The sequence below is a fragment of the Lonchura striata genome, chromosome 9 (genome assembly GCF_046129695.1).
Source record: "Lonchura striata isolate bLonStr1 chromosome 9, bLonStr1.mat, whole genome shotgun sequence".
NCBI lineage: Eukaryota > Metazoa > Chordata > Aves > Passeriformes > Estrildidae > Lonchura > Lonchura striata.
In genome coordinates this window covers 21,860,912-21,888,277 of record NC_134611.1, presented here as the reverse complement: position 1 = coordinate 21,888,277, position 27,366 = coordinate 21,860,912, and the positions used below count along the sequence as shown (strand labels likewise).

The following is a 27,366-nucleotide window of genomic DNA, read 5'->3' as shown; positions in this document are numbered from 1 at the left end:
AGCAAGTTCCTATTTGTGAAGTTAACAGATCTTGCAGGATTAGACCCAGAGCTTACTTCTGTGCAGTATTTGCAATAAATTTATGATCATGTCATTTGTGAACCTTGCTAAAGAGAGAAGAGCTATTATTGTTCTCTCTCCATTTTTTCTTTCCTTGCTGTGAGTTCTTAAATCTGTGCTAGTGAGAAATGACCAAAGATGATCTGATTAGATCGTGTCACTCTCATTCCATTTTGTTCCTTGAAGTTTCACCCAATCATGGCAAAACAACAGCACATACAAAATCAAATACTAAATGTGTAACCTATTTGTAGAACGTGTTTGTACACAATGTATACTTGTGTATACTGCCTACGTTCGAAATGTGCCTGTATGGAAAATGCTTTGTATTTTACAGGGGGCATGAAGGTCAGCTATTTGGAAATTTATAAGAAAAATCCTAAATCTCATCAAAATGCGTTGCCAAATCTTCCTCATTGAAGTACTAGAGAGCGCTCCAGTGCAGCTGTACAGACTGCCTAGGTATCTTATAAACGAGTCAATAACTTTTTTTTTCCCCTAGGATGTAATTGGAAAAGCACTGCAGTATATTGGAACATATGGTGATCTGTGCAACACAGAGCAAGTTGTGGCTCTGATTGATGAGGAAATGTGTATCAACTGTGGCAAATGCTACATGACCTGTAATGATTCTGGCTACCAGGTAAGAGCACAGCTGTAATTAGCAGAAAGGCACAATGAGTTATCTTTCTGCTGCTGGGAAGAAAGAATTCACCTTCTGTTAATGAGCAGGTGGTAAAAACAGATGCCTAAAATGTTGAATTCAAAGCCCATCATGCTCCCAGGCTCTGGCTCACAAGGCAGTCCAGACCAGGGCTGGTCCTGTGAGGCTGCACAGACCACGTCAGTGTCCTGACTGCAACTGGGGTTCTTGCTAAGGGGAAGAAACTAAGAAGCCCCAAGTTGAATGGCAGTAAATGTAACTCTTGGTGGTTTTCAGGTTCATGAGGGAGAAAGGGAAGAACACATCCCTTCCCACCAAGGGGATGTGGGGAGACATGGGCTGGTCTTACTGCCAAATGCTTTTTAAGAAACCCAGGTCTTGTTCCCTCAGGTTTCAGGCAGATAAGGTTTTGTTTTGATCTTGATTGAGTTATGAGTCCTTTCTCCAGGAAAACTGCCAGGGTTTTTTGAGCAGCAGGTTGAAGCTTGCAGAAATCATTGTGACCAGAAAATGGCCCAATTTTGAGCTGAGGATCCTGTTTGCAGCAAAGTATTTCTCTGATTGCTCAATATGGGAGCAAGATATATGAAAAATATCAGCATGTCTAGGTGCCATCCCATGCCATGTCCACTGGAGGTGATGGACTGGTCTGCAGTAAAAAAGACAGTACCGGAGAAAGAAAATCAAAATATGGTCTAGCATAACTTTCACAGAATCCAGTATGCAGCAAGCAGTAATTTCTGCATGGATGTTTTCATACATCTTAGTCTGAGAAGAGCTTGTTAAAAAGACATACTTTAACTGAGCACCAAGTGTCCTCTGGATACCTTGAATTTTTGTTTATCTTGAATTCAGTCTAACCAATAATAAGTCTGATGACTTGTATTAGATAAAGTCACAGAAAGAAGTCTGCCATTGCAAATCAACCTCATTTGAAAGAAGTATGTCAGAGCAAAGGTTTTTTCCACTGATACAAGAAAATTAATGGTGTTTTTTTTCCCAAAAATAGATTACTACAATAGGCTTTTAACTGTCTAAATTTCTTAGTGACATTGCAATCTTCACCTTTCCCCTTACATCAGATTTATCAGGAGAATTATATTTTTCATATAAACCTTAGAGAGCATAAGATTGGATTTAGATTTAGTAAATTTTATTTTCTGTAACTGGAAATAAAAATCAGCACCAAAACAACTAAAGTTTAAACTCCCGGAAGGTTTTCTAAGCACAAAAGAAAAATGCTTTTTCCTTATTTAATTAAGGAAATTGAAAAGAAATTAATTGAACACAATTGCAAAGGAATTCTTAATTGCAAGTAAATCAACAACCCCCCTCACCTTCAAAACAGCATCTGCTTTATGGTTCCCTTTGTTTCAGAAATATCCATGCTGTTCTACACAGCTGTCACCTTGTATGACTCCAGCAGAAAAGCTTGCCTTAATTTAAAGTCAGCACTGTAGTCCCAACTTCCTCTCCCTCTTTGAAGTCCCTTTCAAGATGTGCATTGTTGTTAGGGAGAAAGAAAGAAAGAAGTCCTCCTTAAATACTCACGAGCCAGAGCTCTCTTTGTGCTCAAGCTAAAGTAAAACTCAGAGATCCAGAGCAGGCACTACAGACTTCGTGCCCTTGCTGGTTGCTACAGCAACTTCTGTGCCTTCCTAGCACTGAAACCTCAGATGCCTCAAATCTGCCTTAGGAGCCAACCTGCAGCAGCACCAGTACTTCCCATCACCTCCCTGCCTCTCCCAGAAGCTGACAGTGGTCAGGGAGATTTGCTAAGGCTCTGCTCGTTCGCCAGAGTTCAACTTTCAGGCTTGATTTTCCCCCCTAAACTCTTTAAAGTGGACATTCAGTGTTTCTGGTGCTTTTAAAAATTTTTTACTTTTCTAAGTCTTGCTTCTTGGATATTGACACTTTGCAGTTGCATGAAGCTTTTGTTTTTGCTTTTAATTGCCATTTCCGTTATAACCAGAAGCTTATATCATTGAGACTGCAACTGTTATTTCACATTCAAATACACTTATCACACTAATTGGTAATGAGGATTCACTGCGTGGAACGTGAGAACAGAGCAAGCTCTGCCTGTCCCAAACTCTGATATTCCTTTCAAAGATTTGCAAAAAAAAGTAATCAGATGAGACACAATAAGCTGTGTTTTTCTATGCTGTTTATTAAATTCGATTGTTTATGCAGTGCTGAAAGTAAAAGTCAAAAGAATGCCTTGTGATGGGCATTGTGCAGAAGCTGTACAGGTGTGGTCTGGTGTCTCCTCTAAACCAATAACCTCAGCACATTGCTACCTTAGGAAATGCTCGCTTTACATCAAGGAGAAATACCCTCTGAGAATTTAAATATCGTGGTGCAAACTCCTCCTTTTGTAACCAGCCCCTGTGGCCCGTGAGCTTTTGCCGAGGTGTAATTTGGCCCAGCTCTCTAATTTCAGTGGCTGGAGAGGGGTTGTTTTTGTTCCCTGCCGGTGGAACAGTTGCTATAGCTGCAGTGCAGAATCACAGCGAGATGTCTCAGAGCGTTGCAGCGCAGGAAATGCAGACGCTGCAACGGGAGCAGTGCTGACCTTTCCTGCGCGTGACACCAACAGTGTTTATTCCTGCTTGCAGGCTATCCAGTTTGAGCCCGAAACCCACCTGCCCAGGGTTACTGACAGCTGCACGGGCTGCACCCTGTGTCTCAGCGTGTGCCCCATCATCGACTGCATCCGCATGGTTTCCAGGACAACCCCCTACGAGCCCAGGCGCGGGCTGCCCCTGCCCTGAGCCCCCGGCTGCGGCAGCTTCACCTGCTCCGATGCAATTGATTTGCTTTCTAATTAGTCCTTGCAAATCTACTCCTATAAAAAATTGGTTACACCGATAGATGGTACAGCGAACACTGCTTTCCAGTTACTACTTTTGCAGCGTTTAAGTTTTGAAATTACAGAAAGGTGGTCGTGGCTGTCAGTTGTCCACTGTTTGAAGTGTAACTTTCTTGTTACAATTCATGCTGTGATTTCAAAACTTCTCTATAGACTCTTTAATCTCTGTGTATTTTCTGGCTGGAAATATAATTAAGAAAGCATTTTTAATGAACTACAAATCAATGTACAAGCTAACTGTTTTCAAGGAGAGCATTTTGTAATTAAACATTACATTTAGTTTTAAAAGAGTTTCTTAGAAGATGTAATTAACTACATAGCATGCAAACAAAGCGATGTGGCTTCTATTTTTCTATAGACAGAAATGAAAGAGAGTTTAAAATAGGATTTAAGAACTGGATTAATCACTTTCAACTACTACAACATATGGTAGTGTATTTTTATAATCCTTTCTAATTCTTTTTCACACTAGTCACTTTATAGAATAAATTTGCTTTGCACTGACACATGCTGGACTCTTCAGATCTGTGTGTTGCATGGGTGGTTTGATCATTACTTTCCCCCCTCAGTGAACGCTTATAACAACTCTGCAAACAGTCAGAATAGCTTATTAGGAAGTCCAGGTTTCTATCAGGATTCTGAGAAGCAACATTTTTTGCTCCAAGCTCATCCTCTAAGTAACTTTTTAATTGTGCCAATTAATGTTCCAGAATGTACATGTTTCAGGTCAGGGATCTGATTGCATGCAAACGGACTACACACCCTGCAGGCTGTGTTTGCCAAACACAGACACACAGAGTAAACTGGCAAGGTGATTTCTCCCAGTGCTGTGTATAGTTCTAGCAGTTTCACAGCCAAAAATAACTAAATAACTACAGAATCATCTGTCTTATTAAACAGTATCTCAATTTTAATCCATTTTTCACTCACAGTAGGAACTTTCTAATATGAAAATATTGCTGTCTGCTTTACTCCGCTTAAGAATATAAAGCCTTTAGTCTCATAACAATAATAAATGATCTATCAGTTCAATTTCTTATACTGTATATTGTGAGCAGCAAAAGCTTTGATTAAAAAGATATCCTGGCTTTTGTTTCTTGACTTACGAATTGAACACTGAATTATAAATAAATGTTTAAGCCAACTTGGGTTTGTTTGTGATTTTTTCTTTTTGCATCTATTAAACAGATTTTCTTTGTAGAGCCTTGTCAGTTGGTGTTTCATAATCTCTAAGATTCACTCCAGGAACCATTAATGAGTTAACTCACATGTACATTGTTCCATTGATTGCCTAGAGTGCAGAATATATCGTGCTCTTTGCCCCTCTCTGGCACCTCTTTGTCTGCCTTTTACTTGCCTTCCTTTCACCTTCCTTCCCCACACATATAATGTAAATTTGAACATTTTCAAGTGTCATTTCATTTAGTGTCCTTGCTCCACTGTATTGCTGGTGCTTTGGGCTTGCTTGTCAGGCTCAAGTCCAGTAATAGTTTTCTTTTTTTATTTTAATTTTCCTGTTTATCATTGTGGATTTTTCAAACTCAGATGAAACAGGAACAGACAGTCATACTGCTTAGGAAACATTTGTTTGCAATTTCTTTAAAGCTCCTAGTCTTGCAGTAGTTTCTTATCTTACATGAGCTACTGTAGACTCACAGGGAGAACAAGTTGTTTTGTGAATGTTGGTGACAAAGTTTGGAGAGTCTCTGCATGTGCTGCTTGTCCCTCTGCTGAGGAACTGCCTAAGAAGCAGCATGCCCTTGAGTGGGGCAGAAAAAGACATCAAAAGCAGATGGTCTGAAAATAACATTTTATCTTCTCAGACAGCAGATGCAAGGAAAGGTGGCTGTCTTCTCCCAGGCTGCTACCATGTACTTCTTGTTCTACATCCTGCCTACCACGAGCCCTGTGGGTGAGAGGGGCTGTGTCACCTGTGGCTGAGCAGGGCAGCCTCTGCAGGTTCCTGCATCCCCAGACCCAATTATCTTACTGTCCTGAAGGATCACATCTGGTAGGGTGGTTTCTTTGAAATACTGGACAATGCCACGAGACCTAATTTAAGTAAGCACAGGTACCTGATGAACTTAGCAGCAAAATCAGAGCTTTTCCAAGAATATTCAGTAGTCACAGGACATTAAATATTCCACAGTGGCTATAAAGTAATCTTTGGAGAGGTAAAGGCATTCTTTGTGAATCGAGAGTATAATCAAGAGTATAATTTGTTTACTAAAGAAGAAATAATGTTATAGAGGCTTCTTTCTTACTACCCACCCTCTGCCCCACTCTTGTTCTGTCAAGTCAGTTAACAGTTTCAGGAAATGCATTCCCAAATGCATTTGTTTCTAACTCTGACAGTCAGCAATAAACCTGTATGTTGCAGGACCTTGGAGAAATAGCCACATTTAGGTCTCCTGCAGGAATGTCTTAAGTCATCAGGGTAAGGCAAGGTGTAAAAAGGCAGGGGAGAGAGCCACAAAGGACATATTCCTGGGGTTTATGTTTTTCACATTGGTCTTGGGGAATCATCCCATTTAAGAGCCAAGGAAACAGATCAGAAAAATCTGGTCTAGTCTGCAAAATCTGTAACCAGTTATTAAAAAAGAGATATGAATTTTCAAAGTGTAAGAGGTTCCAAATTAAGTTCATATATTTCAGTGATTTAGTTGCACATTTAAGGAATTATGTATTATTAAAGATATGATGGCTGACATCCTCCAACCCTAGCCCTTCCAGTTTTTAGACATGTTGTGCTATTGATTGTTATTATAAAATACTGTGAACTGTATTTGACAAATTAAATTATGATAGAAGTGCCAGAGCTCATCCTCCGGTAGCACATTCTTATTCATATCATACTCCTCAACAGAAAATGCTCCCCATGTTTAGTGGATGCTCTGCAGGCCAAAAATTACTTGAAAAAGCTGCCAAATATGCTTGTGTGAATCCCAAAGCACCCATGTTCATTGGAAAAAAGAGATGTTTTGCTTTTCTAGCAGACTACACAGGCAGTTTGGGTTTTGGCCTCTAGGATGAACTGACATAATATTTCCAAGGCTCTGGATTAGCAACATTAATAGACACATCTAAAAATCACACAAGATTTTTAAAATACTTAAGTTCCTGATTTAAAATGGAATGTTAATTTGATCTCGTAGCAAAAATTAAAACTAGTCTTTGCATGAATCTGTTGGGCAGCCTGTGTGTCCAGTGTTGAAGCCCTACACTGGTATACTGCTCCTTGCTCGGATCCTTTACCAGTTGCTAGAGGAAGCCTTTTTAGCAGCTATTCCTTTGCTCAGTTCATAAAATTTAGCAGGAGCAAAATGTAAGTTACCCACCAAGAACTGCTGCTCTTCTTTATTGTGTCCTGGAGGACACAGAGCTCTGGGAGAGGTGGCCTGGCAGCCACTGAGTGGTTCACTGTCATTTCTGCAGCCTCCCCACCTTGCAGTGCCCACTACTGTCACCTTTGGCTCCTCCAGCTTTGTTGTCTTTAAGCCTTTTATCTCAAAGTGGCAAAAGCGACTGCTAGATTCAAAGCAGATTATCCAAACCAGCTGAGTGCCATCAACCTCATGCCTCATAAACCCACTTAGTTTAATACAATCCAAGACTGTAGCCTTATAAAATAAAATGTTAAACATAGATACTTCCTATCAATAAGATCTTGCCAATGCATTCTGTAAGTATGTTTCATTATTTATCTACTGTAACATCAGGTTGGGCATGTTGTTAAAATTTTATATTTTTCAACGATTCCTAGTAGAAAATATTTTTTAGATAAAATATTTATTTTATTGGCAGAGGTTTCACTTCACCAGGCAGCTCCACTTCTTTGATGAACTGTGGAAGATAGGTTTTCATTGGCAACATCTGGCAAGCTGGCAGACGCTCTCGGCAGCTGGATTGGTAACTTCAGAGTTGCTTCTGGGTCTTTCATATAATTAGTCTGCTTATGGGCCATCTGGGTTGCTTTGTTTCTGCTGTTGCCATTTCCTTTCTTTTCTGAGAAACTAATCTTTCCAGTTGTTACTCCGGGAGATCAATTTTTAATAACTCTTCTTCAGGTTAGTCTGCTGGATCTTGTGCAAATGTCCACGCTTGCCTTGCCCAGGAGTAGAGATCGTGCTTTTATCTCTTCTTTTTCGCAGGTCTGAATCTGTCCATCATGATTTTTGTGATGTGGGAGCAGATCTTCTCATTGCTATCAAGCAGTGAAGCTGGAGGTAAACTTGGCAAGTGAATACTTAGCACCACTGCACAAAGAAAGCCACTCTCCCCATTTCTAGCTCAAGCACACTAAAGCTACCAAAAGGAAATGCAATTGTTCCTTTTCTGTAAAAGAACTGCAGGTTATTAAGCTTTCCCATGGCACACCTAGCTGGATGCTGGGGCAGTGCATGGGAATTAGCTTGGACTCAACCCCGAGCAGAACAAAGTCCTTTCTGCTCAGCAGCTGAACGCTGCAGCCCTTCAGTTTATCTACCCCTTGACAAATGCTAACTAACCTCTGAACGACTGGGGTTTCTTGTGGTGCTGCAGAAATGCCAACCCGCCCATGTACCCTCAGCATTGCAGTGCAATAGGTGCAGCCTATTCCTTGTGCTCTGCGAGGAGCTGCCTTTGCTTTCCCTGCAGGGCCACTGCAGCATCACCTCCTAGAGCTGGCCCAAACCACAGAACTCATCTGTCTGCACTGCATGGGCTTTCCACATATACTGGCAACCAGGACCCTTAAGGACAGCAGTTTAAAGCTGTTTCTCATCTGGTTTTGGGGTACTGTGTAAGGTTCAGGAGAATCTTAATAAATTATTTTCATACAAGTTGACTGAAACAGTGGCAACCATTGATCTGCCTTACCTTTTTGTAAGACCAAACATTTTACTTCAGCGTAGTGATACAGTTAAGGTTGCTCCTCAGTGTTTCTGCCTCCAGTGGTGAGCTCTCTTTTATTGCATTTCAGCAAGAGGCAAGCAGTGTCAAATGCCTCCAGTGGCCAGCTCACACAATCGCTGATTAGATCACATGTCACTGACTGGAGCTAATCATCATCCTAAAGGACATTGTTCTCACCAGTTTAGTCTAGAGACTACTTACCATCGCAGCTGTTACTTCTGCCTGTTGCAGAGAGTTTTAGGCCTCAGCATTGAAAGCTTTATATTCCATTGTTGAGAAATTATGTTTCTCAGGAACATAACTGTCAATCTCATGCAAACCAGATGGCCTGCAGATAAAAGCCACCCATGTTGCTTGTTCAGGTGTATGAGGCTGAATTTTTAAGTCTGAGTTCAACAAGGGGAGCCAGTGAATTCTGTTTCTCCTGTGAGTGTGCTGTATTGACTTTTATTTGTCACAGGCAGAGTGAGTGACGTGGTGATTGATAAACCTCAGTGTAAGAAAAGGGAGCCAGAGGAATGGAAGTGGTCCCGTGCTTGGTGAAGGGCTCCAGGCTGGTGAAAGCACTGGGGCTGGGCAGTGCTGTGACCCTCCCCAGCAGCTCCTTTCCCAGGGAGCTCTGCTTGTGCAGGGGCTGCCCCAGGCTCCTCTGAAGGGTGGTGTGAGCACTCCTCTTTCCTTTGCATAGGCTTCAGTAATTATAGTCTGTCCTCTGGCTGTTGGCAAGACCATGGGTCACCATGTTTTATGTTAGACAAAAGAAAGCACTGCAGGATTCTTCATTGAAACCTTATGGAATTATTATTTTTAACCAAAATCACATGAAATGCAGGTGAAAAGAACATAAAAGTCTGTTTTCCATAAGGTGAAATAGCTATCAGGAAGGTGTCTGGGCTAGTGCTCAGTGGTTGCCCCTGCAGGCACCTGCTCCCTGACTGTAGGGGCTGTCCATTGTAACACATTTGCTGCCTCACCATCTCACACACAGCAGTCTCTTAAGGCGTCCCACACTGCACTCTGTGGATCTTTCCATAGAACTGTGAGTAGGTAAACCCCTTTTGTAAGTTTTACGAGGTGGCAACGTATATGCTGTTTTATGCTACTAGCCTATTTATTGGATTGGCTTGAGGATTTGATGCAAAAGCTGATGATATTGAAAATACCCATCACTTGTATTGTGGCTAAGAAAATCAGCTTTAGAATTAGAAAGACCTTGTATCTGGCATTATGTATGGCCCTTTAGCTTTTTAGCATGGCTGTTCCTTGTTGCTATAGCAACCGAATTAACCATTTCATTAATATAATGGAATAAAACACATTTATTCATTTTTGCACTCACGGGTAATCCACATTCAGCTCTCAGCATACTTGTCAAGCTGTGCCCCTTTCACCTCAGCCCCAGATATTTCTTCAGCATTGCCAAAGGGTTTCTATTTGTATTTTTCCTTGTTGGAGAGAGAGTGAGCTGTTGGTTTTGAAGAACGTTATGGTTTTTGTAATTAAATTTACCTTCATTTCATTGGTTAGCTTCTGCTTAGCATCCCTTAAGTGGAAAAGCAGACTTCACAAGCAGCATTTGGTGCAGAGAAGAGGTGTTCTTCGCATCAGAAAAGAATAAATCGCTTGAAATAATGAAACCTGTGATGGGCTTGTAGGCTAAATTTGGCATGAGGTGTTCTACAGTAAATACTAACAGTACTCAGCTCTGTGTGCTGCCCAGTCGGGTTGCTGTTAAAAGCAGATGGAGTGCTACACTCTTTGTTTACTTTGGGTTTAATGCTTTCCAAGCCCTGCCCACACACTGTAAGGGTTATTAAAATAATAGTTTAATTAAAATAATATGTCTTCCCATCAGCAGAAAGAAGGAGGGTTGCTCCCTGTGTGTGGCACAGCGAGGGCAGTGACAGCCCTGCCCGCACTGCTCTTCTGAAGTGCTGCCAGTCCCATTGCTGTGCTTAATGCTTGCTCCAAAACTCTGCAGAGGCCTGGGATGAAGTGGGGCTTGGCTGAGACCCAGCACCCAGCCTTCCCCTTGGCAGCCAGGGGTTTGGCCAGCAGTAACCAAAACAGGCCCCACAGTCAGCTGGAAAAGCTCTTTGTAATGTTCTGTGCCAGGTGGCCATGGGGGCTGCGGTGACAGAGGTGCAGCCAGGAACTGGAGATGCCCTCAGCTCCAGCTTGCTGTCTGCCAGCGACAGGAAGGGCCCTGGCACACAGCAGAGACATCCCAAACTGAGCCTGCCTTGCAGCAGTGATGGGACACTCAGTACAACAGAGGCTCGTGGCCATTGCTTATCTGACTCTCCTTCCAGCAGCTACCAGTGCAAAATGACACACCAAATTTCAGCCCATGGAAATCTATCATTATTAGCAATTCCACATCTGAACTCATCACAAATGAAGTAACATGTCTGATACAAAGAGGGGTTCAGTTTTGTTTTTGTTTTTAATGTAACTCAGAAGTTAAGAAACTAAGTTTTACTGGAAACAGAGCAGATGTGTAAATGATTTTGAGAAATGAGTTAATTAACTTTGAAGGTATAAATTCCTTAATTAAAAAGACAAGGCATAGAAGTAACAGCACAATGGTATATTGCCTGTTATAATGTTCATTCAGTGCTGTTTGAGTGAATGCATGAATCACATAGTCTACAAGGGCTAGTAGAGTCAGTATCATTCAAGTGCACTGCCTTCCCTACCTGAATTAAATTTTAAGTGCTGCCTCCTAGGCAATCATTGTCTAAGAAATGCCCAAAGATCCAGAAGGAGAAAGTTATATAGCTGGCAAGGTGAAAGACCTACCCTGGACAGAAAAAGCCTAAGCAGAGGTGCTGTGCACATTGCAGATTGTGCTGGTGCCATATTCTCCTCATGCCTTTGTTTCTCTTTGTATATGGAAAGCATCCTCCGATTAGGAGTAGCACAGGACTAAGCTCATTTTACATACTGCGATGCTGTAGGCTAAGCGTTTGGACTGCTACGTGTCATGGTGATGTTTAGCCTTTGCATCATTTGGTTTTGGGCAACTTGTCATCTGGTGTAAGTTTAGCCAGAACATCAAATCATGTAATGGCTAACAGAGCATGTGGCTTCAAAAACCTTGCATCTGATGCTTTTTACCCCCACACAGAGGTTAATACTAGTACAAGAATTAATATACATTACTTTTTTTTTTTCCCCAAAAGATTTCTTATCCTTTGCTAGAACTTGGCATGCATTAAAAATGACAGTTGGGTACTTTACACATTCAACAAATGGGATGGAGTGATTTGGGGGCTACCCTTAGCTGCAAGTCACTGAAATTCCTCTAGTCCAACCACAAAAAAAAATGTATTTTAAAATCCTGTGTGTTTTGAACCAACCGGGAGCCTGGCCTGGCCTTCCTCTCCCTGTTCCCTTGGTGGTGTGGATGCCCGTGCTCCTGCCCGTCTGGGCAAGCTTTTTGTGGCTGGGGAAGCCAGCGGCATCCAGAGGTGCAGCTCAGCCCCACCGGCCGCCGCTGGGCTCCGCTGGACTGCGAGTCCCCATCCCCTGTAAAGTAAAGGTTAAAATCTTGCTTCCGTCTCTCCCGAGGGCTGTTCTGAGGTTGTTTTGCGCTTGATCAGAGAGCTGTGTCCGTGCCGGATCGGGTGTTACTTCAGCCCTGGTGCAGCGGGGACTCCTGAGCCGACACCGAGCGAGCCCCGAGGGCTGTCTGAGGTCTGAGGCTGATCTGCGGCTCGCAGCCGCACCTGCAGCGCTGCGGGGCCAGCGGCTGCTGCGGCGGGACGGGCCGGGCGGGACGGGACGGGCGGGGCAGGGCAGGGGAGGACAGGGCAGGGCAGGGCAGGGGAGGACAAGGCAGGGCAGGGCAGAGGAGGACAGGGCAGGGCAGGGGAGGACAGGGCAGGGCAGGGCAGGGGAGGACAGGACAGGGCAGGGCAGGGGAGGACAGGGCAGGGCAGGGCAGGGGAGGACAAGGCAGGGCAGGGCAGGGGAGGACAGGGCAGGGCAGGTCGGGTCCATCCCGCAGCGGCACGGGCGGCGCTGCCGCCGGCTCGCCGAGGTTCGCATCTCAGCCAGAGGCAAAAGGCGGAACACGACGCGGCCCATCGCGTCCCCAGAGCCCGCTCGCAGCGCCAGCAGGAGTTCCAGTCCTTGCCCCTTCTCCTGACAGCCTGGGGAAGGGGTGGCTGCTGCAGCCCAGAGGTTAGCCCGTCCCTTTGTGCCGCATCGCCGCCCAATGCCACGTCCCGGGCCGTGGCAGCCAACCCGCGCCCGGCCACGGGACTCGGAGGGAGAGACTTGCTTTCCTTGGATGCCTGGCTTCATCCCAGCTACCCGTAATACCGATCTGAGGTCTTAAAAGTGAATCATTTAGCGATGGTCATTTCCCCACAGCTCCCGGGACTAAGCAGCGTTTCCTTTTGTCCCATTTGAATAGCAGCACGCAGTCGGGTGCTGCGATGCCAATAACAGTGTATTCCAGCTTCCCTACGGTAAACATGGAACGGGAGGCAGAGCTATTGCCAGAGAGACCCTGGGTACCAGAATAAAAACAGCATGAGGAGAGGAAGAGGAAGAGGAAGAGGACAAGACAAGACATATTACTGCTACCCAAGTGTGTCTGAATTAGCCAGATAAAGTTACAAACAAATTGGAAATATCTATATTATTGTCAAAAGAGTACAAGAGTGTGTATATATATCTGCTTTATATATTGCACATTTCATATAGGTCCAGACAGATGCTAATTATCGCTTACAGTTGAATTTCTCCTTCTAATCATGTAATGTGAGACACTGATAAAGGCTGGTTACCCCAAAACTATCTCCAAAAGAACATGTCTGCAGCAGACAGATCTTAAAGCCTAGCTGGGGAGAGAAATGGTGTTAGAGGTACTGATGGATGTACCCCTAAGATCCACAGCAAGAGCTGTCTGTAACTGCTGGGTTTTGGCAGCTGCACTATGGGGACACAAGGAACAGCAGGCAGGAGTTTCCAGCAGCCCCTACCCAGGACATGAGAACATTTACCTGCTCTTCACCACGAGACTTGTACATCTGCTCTGCTTTCAAGGAGTCTGTTCACAGGCGCACAGAAAATCTGTGCTCTTCTCTGCATTCAGAGAGCCACTCTGGGATATAATTCCTCTGTGCTGTGTCTTTGCACACCAGCACGTACCCTCACTGCCATCAGCACCAAGCCAGCCACAGATCTGGGCAAGGACAAGGGAGAGGAAGGGGATATTAAAACAAATCACACAAGGGCCCTAATGGCACCAGAGTGGAGGTACTGTGGTTATTTTCCTATTGTAAGTACACAGCCACAAAACCTGCCCCCTGGAATGATAAGAATCCCTTCAGATTTCTCTGTTACAAGAGACCCAGGTAGGTGTGTTAGCTTGCCCCTTAGCTAACACAGCCTGTGTAGCCTGAGAGATCCTGTCCAACAGGGCTTCATTATTTTTCAGGATTTCAATTCTTTTTTTAAGTAAAAAGTATATTGGCTTACAAGAGAATTCCTCACTGTAGATTCAGAAGCACATTCCTGTAGTGCAGACATGTTTTCAGGGGGTGAATACAGGCACAGATCTGCCCTTCATTACTCTGAAGACAGCAGCTCCATCTCCTCACTTTTGCACATCATGGCTCAATGTCATGTCTGGAAGCTGGATGAGGAAACAAGCAGAATATTGGCTCTGTTTGGAAATGGCTCCTCATCTCTCTGCCTGTCTGCTCTGTAAGTGGAGTGTGCCAGAGCCCACATGGGCCCTGTGGTCCAGCGTGGTGTGTATGCAAATCCTTCTCCTGGCTGGTGTGTAATAATTACCTGTGATTATTGCACAGTTCAGCTCATGAGTCAGCCTGGCATGCTCACTGCCTCTGAAATCACTTTACCCTGCACACCTTTCCTGACCTTGCACATCCTATTTCTTTACAGAAACCAGTGCCTTCTGTCAGCTTTACACATTCATCACACCACTTACTCATTACTGCACACCCCAAATCAAAATTAAGGTCACCTAAAGCATTTTTAAAGCCCTGAGCTGTCTCAGGGCAGGATATCTCAATGAGTCCCTCTGTCCTGCTAACCCTCGGCAAGCAGCCAACACCACTGGCCTGAGCTCTGCTTCTTTCAAGCCAAGCCCCCAGCCCTGTCTCACAGCAGGCTCTGAGCTGCTCAGCCAGCCGTGCCATGGTGACAACAGCAAGCAAAAGTCTCACCACTTGAAGTTCCTGTGACACATCCCAGATTTCTCTGACCCAGCTTTCGCACAGGGAAGGCCATAACATCAGCCAGCTGATCCTTTAAATGTGGCAGAAAACAAAGAAATCCAACAGCCCATCTGTGAGGTTGGGTTTCTCCCTCCTCTCCTCAGTAGTTCTGTCCTGGCCTGTCCCTGCACTTGAAGAGCAGCCTGGAGTCGTTTAACATTGCTGGTACGGTGTGAGCAACACACCAGGTGTTAGTGCACTGCACCTTTGGCTTGCACAGTGGGTGACACATCATGCTTACCAACAGGAGCCCTCTCTAGATGAAGGGGGGCTGGCACTGGAGATGAGCAGACAAGCTTGGTCACACCAAGGACACAGCCCAGGGCTGCCTGCAGACAGCTACAAGGAGATTTCCTTGGTGACACCACTCTCAGCAGCCTCTGTAGCATTTTCCATGGTTGCTGCAAGACATAAGGATGAACAGCACCCTGTGAGCCCAGCCTTTCATTCCTGTTTAGTTTCTGACATGGAATTCAGCCTGCTTTAAGGCACAAGTCACTCCTTTGTGTTCAAGTTGTTAAATACATGTGTTCCAAGGGGCCTAGCTCACTGCTGGGAAGGCTGTAACTCATTGTGACTTGCTTAGAGCCATAAATTAGGCACTGACACTCAGGGTAGCCTCTTGACACCGTACAGGCAGAGCACACCCCAGCCATGTGTGGCCATGCCTGCTACCTCCCCCACAGCAGCAGGGTGGGGACACTGGCTGGGACAGAACAGGGAAATGATGCTCTGGGAGAAAGGGACCAAGGCACTTGCCAACCATTTAAGAATTTTCCTGATGATGAGCTGAAAAGATGCAAAACTTATTTCCCAGACACGAGTGCTGTGAATTTGGTAAGAGCTTGCAAGTTTAGTGTTTACAGATGGCTTAATTTGACAGTCATAATCATTATAGGAGCTACTAACCCAATGGGACTTAAAGACTGCCAAAAGAAAAGTATGACAATTAAAACAATACCCCATTCCATGAGTGCTCATAACTTAGTGCCATTACAAACACCATCAGGTGCCCTAATGCATAAGCATCAGGTGTTTGGTTAATTGCACTGCAGTTCAAGCAAGCACTAACACCAAGGAATAAATGGACAGTGGAAATCACACCTTCCTCTGTCCCTCCTCACCCAGCTCCTTGGCCACACAGCTGTCATTATATCAGGCTCAATTACCTTTAATTCATAGGAGAAATGCAACACATTAAATCTAAGGAGGAGTCACAGAGCACACAGCCAAAGAACCTGCCATGTGAAGATATAATCACAGTGTGCATTTATAGCTTTTCATTATTCCACATGTTCAAAACCACATACCATCTGTGTCACCAAGGGCATAGTCACAGACTAAGCCTGTGACTAAGGAAAGGTGTCCAAACCAACCTGCACTGTCTGGCACTCACTAGTGATGTGTGTGTGTCCAGCTGCAGAGAATCAGCTGATGGGCAGTACCTGCTGTCCTCTAACAGCTCCTGGGGGTGTGCAAAGCCCAAGAGGCATGAGCACAAACACACATGCACACACAAACCACCCCATTCCTTTTTGTTTACTGTTGTCCATCTAGTACACTGGCTGCCAGTTTTCTTTTTCCAGAGGCCCTGCACTGCTGGATAAATTTTTTTGCACCCATTTTGAAAGCAGCTTCAGAAATCCTGTAATGTCCACATTATAGGGATGTTGTATTTTCCTCTGACATAGCCCCATCATTATCTATTATTCCCGCTCTTAAAATCCCACCTGCAAGGTCTGCTGCAGAACCTCCTGCTGTCATGGGAAAGGCTGATTGCTAAGTCACTTAGTAATCTGCTGAAGGCTGGACAAAATATTGCTGCTGGGATGATGCTGATGTGCTGGACAGGGACATTTTCAGGGGACTGTTCCTGCTGGGGCAAAAACCCCAGTTTTGCTGAAGAAGTTTTCTCAGGTTCAGGATGGGGAATTTTTGGCAGAAAGAAAAATATACTCTGCATTTCTCTTGTAAGTGTCATAAAAATATCCATTAAGCATAGAGATGAGTAACATTCAGGTTGAGGGCACTGGATCTTCTTGAATGAAAAGCTGGTTCCTCTCTAGGTGTGGAGTGTTGTATTTCAGTCTTTCCTGTTACCTTTCCTCTGTACCAGGAAAATTTATAGCTCAGTTTAGGCTTAGTAGTCACATAAGAAGTAGGAGGTCTTACTATTGTCTCTGCACCAATTAATAGTTAATTAGTGGTAAGAGGAAGAGGTGCAATAGTCTATAATGTGTATGAAATCCAGCATTTGGGTGGGTCTTCCCAGAGAGCCACAATCAGAATTTAGATTTCGAAGAGAGATTAGGTCAGGATTCCTCACTCCAGCAAAGCAGAAAAGGCTTAGTTTCTCTTGATTTTGCTAGAAGATGTTTCCATCAGCAAGAGAGGAAAACAATTTTTAAGCACCAGACTTCAACATAATAGTGGTGGTAGCAAAACAAACTCCATTATTAAACTAACTCTTGGTAAGAGCCAGATGATTTCTACAGACAATTTTACATGCAACTGCTAGATGTAATTTGAAGAGTGAGTGCCAAATTGCCATAGTAATTATTTCTGGGCTGATGTTCCCTCTGTGACATAGTGGCATTTGGAGAATGGGGACTAACCAACAAGTGAAGTGCTGAAGTGGGAGATCACTAATAGTGTTTCTGAGAAAGAGAAATACAGCAAATACCAATCTCCCTCTTCATATGCTCACTCTCAATTTGCACAGAGACAATTTAATATGCTGAACTGCTCCATCTAGTTCATCTCTATTTCTGGCAGCCCTCAAACGAGCGATGCCCACCCAGCCCTGGGCTGAGGCAGGTACAGCTGCCCCGTGCCCTGGGCGGGGCTGGGCTCAGGGGGGACCCTGGCCAGCCCCCACTGCCCTGGAGGGCACAGCGTGCTTAAACCTCTGATGTGCTGGGGGGAGGGCTGGCAATAAACTCATTTAATCTGGTCTGTGAGCAGCTTTGTGTCTGCCTCCACACTCGCTCTCTCACCAGCAGTTTGCTCTGAGTCAGTTTTTCAAATTGGATACGTTTGCACACTGCATAATGTGGGATGGAAAAAAAAAGACTGCCTGGCGTACAATGAATTTTTTTTTGCTTTCTGTTCATTTCTCTGTCATAGTTTCCTTTTTTGTTGTTGATGTAGTACTTTATCAAGTTTAAGCAGCATAATTTTAGTCTGGCACTACAGACATTGTGTTTAGTGAAAAGCAACAGGAAAAGAAAAGAGTAGGTTGGCTTCAAAGACTTCCAGGTCATATTTCTTCTGTTAAAATATCATTTAAATGTGTTAAAAAGATGAATTACTGAAAGTAGAATAACCATTTCATATTTGATCGGAAAAAATTAGCAAATGTATTTAGATTTTGAATATCAAAAGTTGATGGATGACATTGAGATTTGGCCAAGGAAATAAAGGATCCAAAAGGTAGGAATGTAAAATTATGGTTATTTGCCATTTGCCATTGCCTTGTGCATTACTGTAGCAGAGACCTTGGACTATGGGAGACATCTGAGCTACTCCCAGTGGGACAGACTGGATGGATTACACTGAGCTGGCATGAAACCACCACCATATCAGTTCTGCATTGCAAAAGCACTACATGGACAGATTTTAATTTAATTTACACCAAGATAAGACCACAGAGATCTAATGGATGGTTTAAGTGTGTGGGATGTCAGAATTGATGACTCAGAATACATCAGCAAATACAAGCCCCACCTCCTGCTGCTCCCAGGCAAAACCCAAAGCTCCCTGCACTGTCCACTCGTGTGCCCCCCTGCCCAGCACTGAGGGCATTGCTGACAAACTTCTCATTGCTGGGCACAGCACATGGCACCTCACTAATATTTCCAGCTCTGACCATGCTCAGTTTTCACTAGAGATGATCCTTTGAAGCTTATTACATCCATTTGCATCACATTCCTACAGTGAGGAGCATTACACACAGCCACCTGTTCCCTGCAGCAGTTGTCATTGCACCCAAAAAGGAGAAGCCACCACCTCCTGGCATGGTCCGGGCAGGCTGGGACAGCCAGAACCACTTACATCCTCTCCAGTGTAGTACATTGGCACTACAATTGCTTCAGGATTGCCTCAGACCAAGATGAACTCATCAGTGGTTTAGTCTGTCCAAGGCTAATCCCTTTGTAAGTAATCTTATTTACCACATGTACTGGCCATAAAATAATTTTAGCTGTTAACTCTTTCTCTCCCCACAACCAGCCTGACAGAAACACAACCAGATGAGTGCCTGTAGTCCCCTAGCACATCTCCATTCCTAACTTTCACATCCTGACATCACATCTCACTGACACATTGTCAGCACCTTCACTTCCAGTGTGGATGCCTTTTGTGATTAAGGTTAACCCTGCTAGGCTCAGGATAGCCTCATGTGAAAGAATTTTCTCCACTGACATCTTAAAAATACACCTAAAAAACACTTGCCTAATGCCTTCCCCACCCTTCCATGGACTGATGCAGCAGGGATGTGAGAGGGGACTGTCCCACACTGCTGCCACCAGCCCCTCCAGTGAGATTTCCATCTCCCTGCTGGTGCATCCATGGACTCATGCACACACACCTCCAGCTACAGGCATGGCAGGTCTGCTGGAAGTGTCTACTACAGCTCCAAGTGGGCAGCCTCTCCCAAGCAGAGCTTGTGACTTTGTTTTGATTTTCTTCTTAAATATGTCATCACAGAGGTTCTACCAGCCCTCTCATTGGCCCAGTTTTGGCCAGCAGCATGTCCATCTTCAGAGCCATCAGGGACTGGCTCTGCAGGACATGGTGGAAGCTTCCAGCAGCTTTTCCCAGAAGCCATCTTTGTGGCCCACCTGCAACTGAAAACCAGGCTATGCAAAACAGTTTTTCAATATCCATTTAACAAAAATATATATTGTTTTGTTTGTGACTGTTTAAGTTATTTCCCATTCCTAAAATGACAGTAGTCAATATTAAATTGAGAAGTCATTTTTAAATAAGCATTCAGAAGTGAAACTTTCATTTCCTTTTCTGAAATAAAAAAAAACCAAAAAAACCATTAATTTAGGTTTTTCTTCTCTTTAACCAACATAAATGCATCAAAAGCCTGCCTTCTGTTAAACAATTTAGTCTCACCAGAACACCTTTTTTCTTGCCAAAGCTTCCTCCTCACTCATGTCCTGACCAGCCCCATTCCCAGTTTTCCTGACAGAGGGAATAAAGAAAGTGAGCTGCCCCAAGGTTTAGGCTGCAGAGGAACAAGACATTTGGTATTGATGTTTTAGTGACTTTCTAGCACATCTGCCACCAGTTTCCCTTTAAAAAAGACACCCTCTTTCCTCTTATAAGACACACAATTAAGGGGAGACACGATTAAACAGGAAAAAGACAAAACCATCAGTTCAGGGGATGTCATTGCCAGCACTATGTGAGTGACCAGCCCCAGCTGCTGCTCCACCAATACCAACACCCTCAGTGCCCAATTGCCATGGACTTGTCCAGGTCCTCAGCCAATACCAGCAAGTATTTCATAAATATTCCACAAGGCAACCTGCTGCCTTCTGCACTGTTTCCACAGACAGCACAGTAAGGTAATTTCCACCCATAATATTTGAAAATACCTTAATTATTAACTTAGCAAGTCTGCTTGTTAATGCAGTTTTTCCTAAATTATTTCATGGTTGAGTGAGAATTTGGTCATTAAAAAGTAGTAATGAACACACAGATTTGAGGTCTTTGGAAGGCTGTCTTCCAGAGCAAAATGAGGAGGGAAAGGTGCTGTCTCTTTGGGACAAGGTCTGATCTTTAGCTATAGATTTGGTTGTTTGTAACGTCACCTATGAAGAAATGCTTCAACCCTGTGTCTCCCTACCCCAGCCTGCTCTCTGCTGGTCCCTGAGCACAGCTCCTGCATGCTCTCTGCAGTGGGGATCACCACCAGGTGTAGGGTATTACCCACTGTCATCACCATGCAGGGTGTTACCCCCTGCACACCAGGGCTTGGAAGGACACACGTAATCCAGAGCACTGAGAGCCAGCTGAGCCATCTGTGCCATGGGGCTAATGTCCAGAGCTGGGGCAGTGCTCACCCACACAGTGCCACACACCAGTGCCACCTCACTAGAGGTCTCCTCAGGACAACCCCACCCTCCTCTACCCACATCTGGAGTTGTGTTTGGGATTAGTCCCAAGGGTAGCAGTCCCAGTTACAGCCCATCAGCTCTCCTTTATTTCTGCAGCTGTTTGGTTAGCAAGAGACTCATGGACCACTTGGGTCTCATACTCCCCTCCTCAAGCCCTCCCCTCCCTGAGCACAGTTACAGGGGCATTAAAGGGCACAGAAGGAAATGGCACACAGTGGGCTGCAGCCTCTGATCTCAGTGGGCACCTTACAGGGAGGAAGGTGGCACTCACACACAGGTCCATCCTTCAGGCCTGCGCATGGTCGTACTGTCTGATGCAGACTCGAACGTTTCTCCAAACAGCCATAAGCAGGACATGTCCAGGGTGTAAGCAGAGCCAGGGATCACATCCACAGGTCAGATCCCACCCAGCCACTGCCTGAAGCCTCTCGTTTTTTAATGCACTAACAGGGACACAAGCGTATCTCGGAGTTTCTCCAGCTTTGCCAAATACAAATACTGCAGTGCCTTCAGTCCCTGAATGACATATGAAATTAAAATCAGAGAGCAGTTGAATTATTAGCCTCCATACTGAGCTACTTTTAATTTTTTCCAAAATTCTGCATATAAAACAAACAAATGGCAATGGTGAATGGGGCAGTGATTACCAGGGAAATATTTGTAGCAATTAATGTTGGAAATTCAGCTGTAAACCCATCCTACAGAACTTGTGGATTGAAATTTAGTTTGAAATTAGTTTTGTTTTTAGTTTAGTTTGAAATTTAGATTGAAATTAGGTTGACTAATGCTGTTGTTTTCAGAGTGGAGACATAATTCTTTATACTGTTCTATGCATTTATATGCATCAAACATTAACATATCTTAGTTCATATATTTTCAAGATGCCATTCTAAAGGATGATCAGAACCAAGGATGTATCCACCAGATATCTTGGGAATCAACTGTAAAGTATTGAATGAATTGACAAAAAATATTTTGGCTTGTATATAAAGGGTGAAAGGATGTGTAAGTCACAATTGTTTGCTACTATTCTAATCATTCATGCAATGGAGACAGGAGACAAGGAGACAAAGGTTCAAAAGTCACGCAAAGTATCTGTAAACCCAGCTATAATTTGAAGTTCTAGAGGCTTCTTTGCTAGAGAAAAATATAAGAAGCCCTGTGAATATATCAAAAAGTTGTTTTCTCTATTACAAATGCATTGCATCAAATTTGTCTCCATTTCTTTCCTTCATCTCCAGCAAGGAACTCAGATTTGCATAAAATCAGTATTGGCCATTCCTGTCAAATATCAGCTAGATATAAAACACCAGTATTTTAATTTTCCCATCTTAACTTTAACTATAATTTTACATATGTCTTAGTCTCCACTGATTGATTTGACAAAAATCTGGGTATTTAAAGGAATTATGCTGGGAACTACTATGGATTTTCTTTGCAAGTGTTACCCCCTACATCCCCCCCCACCCCCACCCCCCCACCCCATTCACTCCATGTTTGTTAGCTATTCCAAGGTAAGCAGAAAATAAACAATAACAGAAGGGGCTCTGGCAAGTTGCAAATGAGTTCAGTACTTACTTAGCATTCACTACATTGATGCCTTCCCCAGGTGGAATGGGAAATGAAGAGAGAGTGATGGATTTGCTTGGTGGGTAGGGCAAGGGAAAGGACAGGGCTTGCTACAGATAATTTTTTCTTTTAGAAATTCAGAAACATTTCTGCACACTGACCATTACAGCCCTGCCACATGATATGAAATGAAGGCTTAGAGATTACTAGGTGAATCTCATGAGGACAACTTTCAATCTTAAAAGGACTTAGCATAGACAGGGAGAAATTTTCTTGTGTACACTACTACCCCGGCATCCCTCATTCATAAACAATGCTTGGGCATGTGCTGCTCTTCTGCCAAGATGCCCTCTCAGCATTGCAGATCTGAAGAAAACTGTGAGAGAAACAGCAGGAGTAAACCTGGGACTGACTGCAGAGCAGGGGGTACAAATGAGTGAAATAAAAGAGACCATGATGAGATTCAAAATGTAGGCCAAGCCTATTCAGCTCTTGCAATCAAGTGTTTACCGTCTGCTGCAGCATCATTCTGCTCCCATCTTCTTCCCCTTCATTCTGAACAATACAACACTTCAATCTTCTTTAAATTCAAGGACACGAAGTCCCCGAGTGCCCCTCTCACTAGCGCTGAATAGGAAAACAAACCTGCCCGGCCTTACCAGCGTCTTGGCTTACGTCAGTGATGCAGAACATATTGCTTCAAATGCAGACTCTTCTAGGGGTGCCATCCATCCATGCTGACAAGAAATAGAGCGTTCCCTGCCTTTATCGTGTCTGAGAGAGGGGAATGTGTGAAGCAAAGCTGAATGTGTGAAATGCAAATGCAAGCCGCTACATTCCAGTCATACATTTCCTGCATTGTCTAGGAGCATTGCAGGGCTGTGGCTTGGGGATGCTGATCCCCCCAACAGATGGCACATCAGCCCTACCTACGTAGGAAAGACACATTTCTGAAAAGCCAAGAGGCAGGAGCAACACAAGCATGTGAGAAGGGCAGAGCTGTCCCTCCCATCCAGAGCCTTGCATTTCCAGGCTGGGGATCACAATGGAAACTAAAGCAGCCCTATCCCAGGTGCTCTATCAGAGAGAATACCCACTGTAAGATTAAAAAAAGTAATACTAAAAGATTCTTTCAGAGTTTTCATTGGAAAAACCTTTCTGTAATACATTGTTTGGTATTTATAGTAGCATGTGGACATTTGCATCCACACTTGCTTTATGCACAAACACTTCTGCATATATGTATAACGAAGTCCATACACAAGAAAAGCTTGCCACATCTAGGCAAGGTAGATACAGGTATAGCTGGTGTCACAATTCTATTGAGATGCCTTGTTTTGGGCCAATCTGACTATTTCTCAATAATAAATAAACCCTGACAGAGCCTTGTTCTTGCTTAACTACATCGGCAATGGCATCACTGCATATGATTAAAACAAAAAAAAAAAATCATGACTGAACTGAACCACTGATAAAAACTTGGAGTTTATGAAAGACTTGATCTGAACTAGCTCTTTTTTCTAGATGTTTCCAGTTGATTACTTTATTCTAATGCATTCTCTCTTTCCCAAAATAATTTGAAAACACTACTAAGTCCTGTGCATGACTTCCGTACCGTGGGCCATTACAAATACAGTAAGAATCACCTGGGAAGACATTGCAGAACAGTCTGGACTCCCTGCTGGGGCCTACCCATATCCAGACAAATACTGAGGCAACACCAACATCAAGAGGGAGCCATGGACATGGTCTGTTCTTCTGGAAGTCACTGAAGTCTCTTTGGAAGATAGGTTTTCATGCATGAACAAGCCATTCCAGGAGTGGCAGGAGTTATGCACTGAGTTCACATCCCAGGATGCTGTGGCACTGCCTGTGCCCCAGGAGAGCCTGTCCCAGAGCTGGAGCAGCTCTGTGGCCTTTTCCCCTTCCACAGGCCCTGCTGCTGCACTGTCCCTGAGCGATGGCATCGAAGATTGCCACAAAGCCCGTGGTAATTTGATACCTTTGAGGTATTTTTACTGTAAGATTTATTTGAAATTGGCTGGTATAGTTGAAACACCCAAAGGAGGAAAAGCTGTGGGTTAGCACATCTGTGGCATGAGTATCTAGCTTGAGTTTCCTTGGGAAACTAAGTAGTAGTACCACTATGATCCCTGAAGAAACTGTATAAAGATAATTATGTTAAGGTATTGGGGGATTCAAGAATTTTCCTGGTGGCAACTTGAGAAACATCAGTCATTTTTATCCAGTGGATATTATATTTAGTGGGTGAATGAAAAAAAAAATGAATGACACTGTCAGTGCTTTGAGAAATTTTTCTGTGATGTGTTAAATGTGCTTAGTTCATGGAGAGCTAAGAAACCTGATGCAACCTTGCAAGCTATAAACAAACAGTAAGAAACAGCAGATGAAATGGCAGTCCCAGTAAAAGCCCCAAAGCCTTCTCACAGAGCTGACTTGATTGATTTTGCCACAGACAGTTGGTGAGGTCTTTCTCACTATTTCTTGCTCTGAACTGCAAGTATTGCAGTGCCCAACAATGTGCTTGTGATGTACTTTCTGCATAGCTGCAGTTTGACCAGTCCCAAATTTCCTTCCACAATATCACAGGCATACTAAACAAGCATAACACTCATTTTATTACTAAAACCCACTTTCTTAATTGCTGACCAAAAAAAAAAAAAAGCCTACAATATGGCCAATTTAAATGTGATCACTTTTTTTATTTCCTGATGTTCTTAATAGTTACTCTGCCTTGGACTGTTTGCAGCCTTTTGGATCCCGAGCAATAAAAGGAAGGCCAAGAGGCAGGACACAGCTTAGAAGTACACTGCAAGTAGAAAAATGGGTGTCAAATTCAAACCTTTAAGGTAAGTTCTTCCATTGACCACATAAAATGAACAGAACAGGACACTTATCTTCCAGATTTTTACTGATTAGTATTTGGTCTCAACTGAAGTTAACCTAGGAAAGAGTTGCACTGTCTCACCTGGATTAGAGCTGTCTATCCCAAAGACTTTTGTTTGTAAACTAAATTGATTCTGTTTTCACAATGAAGTTTATTGCTGCAATCCAATTCAGTGGTGGCCAGGCAGGCAGGGCTTCTGCAGGCCACCCTGAGATGGCAGCACATTGCCAAGTGCTGCACTGGGCATTGCCCCAGCATGGCACTTCACCACCCCTGGAAAACATCTGTGTGAATGCTATCCTGATTTTCTTCTTAAATATGTCATCACAGAGGCATTACCAACCTCTCTCATTGGGCCAGCAGCATGTCCATCTTCAGAGCCATCAGAGATTGACTCTGTTGGACACAGTGGGAGCTTCTAGCAGCTTCTCACTAAAACCACCCCTGTGCCCCCACCCTGCCATAGAAAAAAATAGGCTGTGCCAAATCAACACAATCGGCACCATTAAAATTCTTATTTCCACGAGGATTATAGGCTTCTATCACACCTAAAGATATTGTCCACAAATTCTGGATAAGAGCCGGAAAAGAACCTAAGAGGATACTTGTGCTTCAAATATTGCACTGACCCCCACATCTGCTCTGGACTTACCAGGATTAAACCTGTATAGCTGCCACCTGAGTCCTCTTGTAGGTATTTAATTTCAAAACTCAAAGCCTCAAAACCTCCTTAAGCTACTAAGTAACACTGAGAATGGCTCCCAATAGCTTCAGATTGCTCTAAAATTTCATGATAAATTTTTAGGCATGAAAATGCTGTCTTTGGGTAAAAAACCTCCCACATCCTATTACATTGAGAAATAAATTATGAAAAATGTTCAGAAGCCACTAACCAGTTTTTCTGCCTGTCATATTTTGAAGAAAACAAAAAACTGTTTTGAGGCAATCCTATACAGAAAACAATTTGCCTATGCCAGCCTGCTTACAGGTCTCTTCTGCTGCTCCTAAAGGCCACCAGTGTCTTGGCTTGATCCAATTACTGCATTGCACAGTTTATCACACTGACCCTTGCCTTTTCCTCCTTTTTGACAGAGCTGAGCTTCATTAAGAAGAAATATGACTTGTCTAGTCAGTGTAAAATCCAAACTCTTGGGTTAGTTCTGTATTTGGAGGCAACCTTGAGTGAACTTCCATTCAACACAAAAGCAGCCTCCTGGTACTCAGTCTCTTTAATGCATTTGTACCATTTAAAGTAGTTGTGTTTGCCATATTGTTTTCACCATTTTGTCACTAATAAAGATTAATATTTATATATGTGTTTGCACATACACATGTTTCTATGAAATGTCTTTCAGTACTCTGGTAAAACAGCAGGAAGATATTTTCCAATGGACTGAAAAGGTCTCTGGAGTTTTATTACTCTGCTCCTCAAAATGTCAGAAATATCAATGAAGTGATGCTTGAAGTGAAAATGTAGCAGTGTCCTATCTTTAAGCTGGAATCATTCTGAACAAACAGAGGTCCTATTCCTTTAAATTCTTCCTCCCCTTCAATTTTAACTCTCTTGTACAGCATCTCAGACATACAATAAGAAATAACCTATAGTTTTATTTCCCTACAAAAGCATTCAAGAAAAATGAATACTCTAGCTTCTCTAGGTCAGAACATTTCCACTGTAACATTTCAGTATAAACACAGAACAATGGCTTACATACTAATTTAGTTCCTTGTTTAAGATGTAAAAGCAAGACTTGCAGAAGCAATGCAAGCAATGCAACTTAGCGAATTTCAAACCTCCAGTGAAGCCCAGCACTGCCTGCCTTGGCCATGGCTCTTTGGTGTGCTTCTCCATGGGAAAGCCCCTCTGCCCAGGGCTGGATGCTCCCAGCTGGCTCTTCCTGCCCTGCCAGCAACCCACGGCTGTGGCAGACCCTGCCTCTGCTCAATGGGGCTTTTTGCACCATCGGTGCCTTTCACAGCCATCTCATGCACCCAGCTGTCTCCTGACT

At 43.7% G+C, this 27,366-nt stretch overlaps 1 protein-coding gene across 2 annotated transcripts in view; it reads left to right on the top strand.

Annotated features, from left to right (window-relative positions):
• Positions 1-4,740, top strand: part of DPYD (dihydropyrimidine dehydrogenase) — a 336,858-nt gene extending 332,118 nt beyond the window's left edge. For both annotated transcript variants that reach the window (XM_021525458.1, XM_021525448.1), the window contains 2 exons: positions 563-703; positions 3,343-4,740. In XM_021525458.1, coding sequence (XP_021381133.1) covers positions 563-703; positions 3,343-3,498 — 297 coding nt within the window. In that variant the 3' untranslated portion in view covers positions 3,499-4,740. The remainder of the gene's footprint in view (positions 1-562; positions 704-3,342) is intronic.
• The last annotated feature ends 22,626 nt before the right edge of the window (positions 4,741-27,366 follow it).